Raw genomic sequence first — 7,367 nt, 5'->3', positions numbered from 1 at the left:
AAAAAAAAGACATAGTTCATAAAAATATAAAGAAAAAGTGATCATTTAAGTTTTTTTTTTTTTTTTGAACAGGTCATATAAGCTGTTTGTGTTAAAATTCCTATCTCCAAGTCTATAATTTGTATTATCTCAGCAAACAGGTCTATTATTTGTATTTTTTCAGGGTAAGTTGAGAAATACTCTTTTTATTAATCAATTAATCAAATTTACCTCTAATTTTATATTTATTTGAAACATACCTCTTTTTATATGTATTGTACTCAAAATACCCTAACATAAGAGAGTCACATGAAAAGTATCTTGAAGTGACAGGGGCAAAATTAGTATAATATTTAAAAAAAAAGGTAAAAATGATAGATTTTAAAAAAGAGAGTAAAAATAAAAAAGGACCATATAAAAAAAGTATAGAGTGTAATTTCCTCCATTTTTTCATCACGAGATAGAGAGGCCTTTATATTGGGCCTTTAAATTTGAGGGTGGGTTTGCTACGTTTTTTGGGCTGAACTCTTTGGAATACAAACGAAAATAAGCCCAATTTTCTCGTATGAGAAAGGTGAAAAGACTGATAAACCCCTGTCAAATATCTCAATTTACATCGTTACCATCGGTTCGTTCTACACAATCTAACTAAAGGAAAGACTAGAGAAGAGAGTAGTGCTGCTGAACACATAAACCGCCGACTTCATTCTCGAACTTCCAAGACCTCTTTCTCTGATTGCCATGGTGAAAGGAGAAGATATAGAGAGGAGGAAGAAGAACAAGGCCAATCGAAAGAAGCTGAATCGCAAGGATTCGTCCTCTTCCGTTTCCGCACGCGTCGCCGCCATCATCGCCTCTAAGAAGCGCCGCAAGTCCGGAAAACGCAGACAATGCCAGGTACTTTTTACCAAACTTCATGTCCTTTATTTTCTTTGCTTCTTCTCTTTCTCTGACTATTATTTTTATATATTTTTACGAGCAAATTTCTACATATCTTTTTTATGATATATATATATATGTGTGTGTGTGTGTGTGTGTGTGTGTGTGTGCGGGTGTGGGTGATAAAACATATAAAATGTGGTTGCTTGTTGAAATTCCTGAAGGAGCTGTATATGAGGCATTATTGTTAAGATTTATTTGATATGATTTGCGTCTTTTACCCCTGTTGTGAGTGTGGTTTATGTTATTGTAAGGTTATTGAATTAAGGACATAATTACACTGTATTACGTAATACGTAGTATTTATTTGCATAAAAATGTTATATAAACAATTCTTCCATGACAAAGGGGAAAAAAGCATCAAGCTAACTTCTTTTATATCTTCTAACATGAAATTATAGGGAATGTGTTTCAGTCCTCCTACTTTAGATGAACCCTCCTCCAAAGACAAGCATGGTAAAAAGGATCGAGACAGAAAGGGAAGCAAGAAAGATATTTCTCACATAACCGGTAAGAAGGTTTCTTCAAAGGAATATAAAGATGCTTCTTGTAAACCAATTCTTAGTAAGAAGAAGAAGGAAGCTGGTAATGATTTAAATGGAGAAGTTAAAGCTACAAATTCAAAGACTCGACTTAATAGAAATGGTAGTGTTCATAATCACCAAGGAAAGGCATCTTCAGGTTGTCCTTCTAAGTATCACATTATGTGCTTGAATGAAATAGAAAGTGCATTGCGTCATGATGGCACTGACATTGTTGATGAGGATAAGCCTTTTTTTGCTAGTACTTGGGGAATTGAGTTTTGGAGATGTTATTTAGCTGGAAAAGATGTACTAGAGACTAGTGGAACTTCTTCTACCGTAGAGAAAATTGCTTGGATTGTTAGCAGTGCTGCAGACACCATTTCTAAGAAGGAGGAAGAAGGTGTATCGTATGCCAGCCCTTTTCTCTTGTTTCTTGTTCCATCCCAAGAGAAAGCCACGAAGGTTTGTGCTATATGTTCTGTCTTTCACTCAGCAGTTTGGGACACTTTTGGTTTCATAAATGTGTTCTTATCACCTTTATATGAAAGTCCATAGGGTGGTCAAAGTTGCTAAGTTTATTCCAGTTTCAGTGCAAACTTTTTTGTATCAGATACTGTCGTTTCTTTGTGATGAAAAATAATCATGTTTGGTTTAATAATTTGTGATGTTATTTCTTTTATTAACTATTTTTCTCTTCTTTCCTGATCATCGCTCATCAGGTGCGATCAGTGTGCAAACCTTTGAAAGTTCACGGGATACATACAGTGAGTATCCATCCTGGTGCTTCCTTAGATCACCAGATCCAAGGGTAGGTACATATTGACTATAGAGCATTCAATTCTTTTAGGCAATTCCAGACGGGTTTGTCAGGGTCGATCTTGCAAATTTAGTGTTAATACACAAATTTTGTGAATGGTGTATTTTGTTAGTTTACCTATGCATATATTTAGTTAGGTAACAAAAATTGTGATTATTTCCAGGGACATTTTGGCATGAATTCATGTATCTATCTTTTTGTATGTATCTGCTTGATTAATGACCTAACATGCTTATTCTTTAGTGTAATACAATCACATTTTTGTTAAATTTATTTCTTGTTTCTCATCTACAGTTTGAAGAATTGTGAACCCGAGTTTCTAATTTCAACCCCCGAGAGACTTTTGGAGCTTATTTCTTTAAAGGCTGTTGATATTTCCGGGGTTTCTTTACTGGTAATGATCTGTGTATTTATTTTGTACTCTCTTCTTGTTTTGTTTTAACTCTAATATTACTGAAGTGCTTGAAATAAAGAGGTAGTGAATAAAATCATGTAGTGTTGCTTGAAACTTGTACATCATAATCAATTACTAGAATTGCTTTAACCACATCTTTGTTTCTAAATATATTTTCAGAATGCATTTCAGTGATATTAACATTTTTAGATGACTCGTTTATATATCTTTTTTTCAATTTTAGAATAGAGCTCTTTAAATATTTTAAGTGGTTATATTACTATTCCTGGCTCCTGCTCTTGTTTCTTATCATTTTCCCTTTATGTGAAAATAGCTCAATCACTGTACGCTTAGCATTTTAAATAAACAGAAAGGACACATAAATAATCGTAAATTAAAGTGGAAATGTAGAATATCTGAAATTACACCGTTTTGTTTTAATCATGACATAATTACATTAACAGATTCCTTTGAAGTATGACTTTGATTATCGTTATTTCAAAACACTATCAGATTGTAGCAAGAGAGCATCTAACTAACTATTATTATTTTTATTTAAAATAGGTTATCGATGGACTAGAAGCCCATTGCAGAAACGGCTATGTTGATAGTATTGCAGCTATTACAAAATCTTTATCTGGGAACGCTCGCCGCTTGGTTTTTAATGATTGTGTTAGTTCTTCACATGCTGCTGTTCTGCAAAAGCTCATTACAGGACCAGTCCATAGATTATCTCTAAATGATTCTCATAAAGTGCATGCCTTATCTAGTTTTTAACACAAAAATTGTTAAAAGGTATGTAAACCAGAGTAACAAACTCTAGAAACCACTTCAGAATAACTTCCATCATTTTTAAATTTTATTCTACTATTCTAGCATCGTTGAGTGAATAACCAATGAAGAACAGAAAACTAAATTCTTCGCTCCTTGTTTTGTGGATCATGAGGGAATAAAATGTTGATTTTGAAATTAAAAGATAATAGCATTTACTATTCTGCAATATTTTTGCTTCAGAAATTTACTGACATTATGTGACATAGTCATGTATTTTTGTGCAGAGACTGATGTTTTTGTCTTGGTTACTTGTCCAGTGTTGAATTTGACGAGATGGGATGAAGCGGATGGACGGAGGGTCACCTTAGTTTCCTTGGCCCAAATGCTTTCAACTGATTTAGGAGATTACCAATTTGTAATGTTGTACTCAATTTTGTTTTCTGGATGAACAGTGCTTATTTTCTCAATGCTCTATTTATTTTGAAGAAAGAAAGAAAAGAAAAATCAGCACAAATGGTGTATACGTGGATAGTCCCAATTTTGTTTTGTTTATTTATCACATAATTATATTTTTATTAATCAAAGATCACTTTGGTGCTATGAAGATATATAGATAATTCTCTATTACATATGGCTATTTATTGATCTGTTTTCTTGAATATAAAGTCATTACTTGCGTCTGCTGGGTAGAGGAACTGAGGAAGGCAAGGTGAGGAGAGGATTATTATATGGATTTCATTGTGTGGTTGTTTAGTAGTAGTGAGAGTAAAAGTAACTTGTCACATAAGTATAGATTTTATAAGAGAAGTATTTTGATTGATTTGTACATTGTTCTAATATTATCAGAAAATTATATATATAAAAAAGTTCTTAGTTTTGATTTCATAGTATTCCTACTAAACCAATAAAAGATAATTTTATTTTAGGGGTTTTTTCATTTTTATATTTTAAAACAATTTTTTTTTACAGTTTTACGGAATTCTATATAGAAACCCCTATTGCAACTAGCGTTGCAATTTAAATTGCAACAAAAAATCGTATAGAAACCCTTATTGCAACTAGTGTTGAAACCATTTTAGAAACCCAAACCGTAAATTTGAAAAAAAAATAAAAAAACAATATATGAGGTAATTTCTCTTTAATTTAATATTCCTTAATTTCTCTCGTACTTAAAAGGCTCGTTGTATTGAATTGGATTATATATATATATATCATATTTTTATATAATACTATGTTAAATTTTATACTAAAATATTATATATTTAGGTGTCTATAAAAATTAATACTAGATATAGTTTTACATAAAAATATTGTATAAAATACAATTCAATATAATACAATACGACCTAATACGGCGTTACAAACAAGCCCAAATACTAGTTAGCAAAAAATGTAAAAAAATAAAATAATACATAAGTAATCCGTTTCTCTTATCCAATTATCATTCTAAAAATGACAACCATAAGTAGTAATTGTCCTTGATGAGGTTTTTCTTTTCAATGTCTTTGGTGAGTTTTAAGTCTTGTATTGTAAGGTTGTCTATCACTGTTAGGGGTTTAGAGTAAAATTTAAAATGATATTTTTTTATAATTAATTTTGATAGAATATGGGTTTGATATTTAATTAACTAAAAATGTTAAATTTCTAATATATTACTATATATTTTAGCACTAATTTTATAAAAAAAATAATTTTTTAATAGTGTGTTAAAAATAGTGACAAACAATTTTTTAATTTTTTAATTTTTTAATTAACTAACAGTATTTCTAATTAACATTGTTGCTAGGGGTGTTCATCCGATCCAATCCGCACTTTTTTGGTCAAACAACATCCAATCCGCACTAAGTGCGGATTTCATATTTTGGATCCAATCCAATCCGCATAAGAGTTTAAATCCAATCCAATCCAATCCAATCCGCAATAGTGCGGATTGGATCGGTTATTTTTTTAATAATAAATTATTTAATATTTTATTAGAAAAAAATTAAAAAAAGACTATTGTTTCTTAATCTCCAATAATAATCTACTTCCATCTCTATTTATATACAAATTAAATTAATATACATATATATCAATATATATACTTATCTTTAGATTTACACTAAAATATATACGTATCTAATTACTAAAATAAATAAGCTAGTATATATATATTTAAACTTTATGTGTTTGTGTATATGTGAATAAGAATTATTTTTCTTGTATTTTTTATTACAAAATAAATAAGATGCACCAACTCAATATATTATTAAAAAAGATTAAGAAATTAGAAGTTTGTGTCTTTTTTTAATTAATATATATAACATATTATAATTTTTTAAAAATATATATAATTAAGTGCGGATTGGATTGGATCGGTTACTTTTTGAGGTCAAACAACATCCAATCCGCACAAGTGCGGATTTTAGATTTTTCAATCCAATCCAATCCGCACAAGTGCGGATATCCGCATTTTGCGGATTGGATTGGATTGGATCGTGCGGATTGGATTGGATCGGATACTTTGTGAACACCCCTAATTGTTGCATTGTATTTAACTCTAAAATTTCACGTAAAACATATTAGAGAAGGGAAATTTCAATTTTTGACCCTAATAAAATACCCCATTTCAAAATATATACCCTCCACTAATTTATACAAATTAATTCCACTATTACTCATTTGTACCCAAAATACCCCTCAAATTTAATTTTCCTATTCACACTCTCTTTCCGTCTTTCCCTCTCTTTCACTCTCTCTCTCTCTCTCTCTCTCTCTCTCTCTCTCTCTCTCTCTGTCGTTCCATCTCTCTCTCTGTCGTTCTCGATTGACTCTTCGACATCGACCCAACATCACGACCCACTCCGGCCATCCACCCACGTCCCCGACCCACTCCGGCCATCCACCCACGACCCCGACCCAACCACGAACCACCACGGACCACCACCACGACCCAGTGACCACCACGAACCACCACGAACCACCACGGACCACAAAACGTCGCCACCACCACCACCCGTGATCGTCGACACCGAACAGAGGCCTTCGCCACCACGAGCAGCACGAGCAGTACCCGTCGCCACCACCACCCGTGATCATTAAAAGGTAATGTTTATGTTTTGAGAAAAAAATACATTTTTCATAGATTTGGATGCCAATTATTGCATGTTGTTGAGATTAGTGGATTTTGTGTAGCATTTGTGATCTTTAGGTGTAGTGTTTGAATGAAATCTGTGTAAATTACAGGGTTATCGATGACATGTCAATAGGTTATCGATAGGATGTCGATAGATTTAGTGTCTGTTTGAATGTTACTGTAATTTGTATGTCGATAGGATATCGCTTGTATGTCGATAGGATGTCGACTGGCATTTTAAGAGTATTTCTGCCCTATATTGTCGACTACTTATCGACAGTATGTCGATGGTATGTCGATTAAATGAACATGTTGATTGTTAGGTTGTATTGTCGACTGAATGTCGACTGTATGTCGACAGTATGTCGATATATTGTGTAATTGTTATTTGTTTAAATTATCGACTGAATGTCGACAGGATGTCGACATTTTGTCGACATGAAAGTGTTTTCTCTTCTTTTGATAATGTCGACATAATGTCGAGGGTATGTCGACATAATGTCGACATGTTTGTTTTGAAATTTTTGTGTGCTTACTGTTAGATAATGTCGACTGAATATCGACATGATGTCGATGCTATGTCGACAATTTTAAATTTTTTTAGCAGCTTTATTTATTTGTTTTTTGTTTTTTCAGATGGCTCCCAGACTCATTATTCCAGCACCCGAGCATTTCACTGGCCGCGTCACATATAGGGGCACTGGAATTTTTGCCAAAATTAAAGCTCGGTTTGAGGAGTTCAACCTTAACAACACGGCGAAGGAAAGCCGTTTCGGGAGCTTCTGGAATGCCGTACCACTGACATTCTCCTCGGTGTTATTTCAC

General features: G+C 32.7%; 1 protein-coding gene across 2 annotated transcripts; it reads left to right on the top strand.

Annotated features, from left to right (window-relative positions):
• The first annotated feature begins 608 nt into the window (after window positions 1-608).
• LOC115706671 (uncharacterized) lies at window positions 609-4,027 on the top strand. 2 transcript variants are annotated; one of them, XM_030634386.2, is made up of 6 exons: window positions 609-876; window positions 1,320-1,904; window positions 2,162-2,250; window positions 2,554-2,653; window positions 3,218-3,448; window positions 3,745-4,027. In XM_030634386.2, the coding sequence occupies exons 1-5, from the start codon at window positions 721-723 to the stop codon at window positions 3,428-3,430; spliced, it is 1,143 nt and encodes a 380-aa protein (XP_030490246.1). In that variant the 5' UTR covers window positions 609-720; the 3' UTR covers window positions 3,431-3,448; window positions 3,745-4,027. The 2 variants fall into 2 exon arrangements, with proteins under 2 accessions (XP_030490246.1, XP_030490245.1); XM_030634385.2 differs by having other exon boundaries at window positions 3,712-4,027.
• The last annotated feature ends 3,340 nt before the right edge of the window (window positions 4,028-7,367 follow it).

This window comes from Cannabis sativa, chromosome 1, assembly GCF_029168945.1.
Source record: "Cannabis sativa cultivar Pink pepper isolate KNU-18-1 chromosome 1, ASM2916894v1, whole genome shotgun sequence".
Lineage (NCBI taxonomy): Eukaryota > Viridiplantae > Streptophyta > Magnoliopsida > Rosales > Cannabaceae > Cannabis > Cannabis sativa.
Note: the sequence above shows the minus strand (reverse complement) of the source record. Positions and strands in the feature narration are given on the sequence as shown.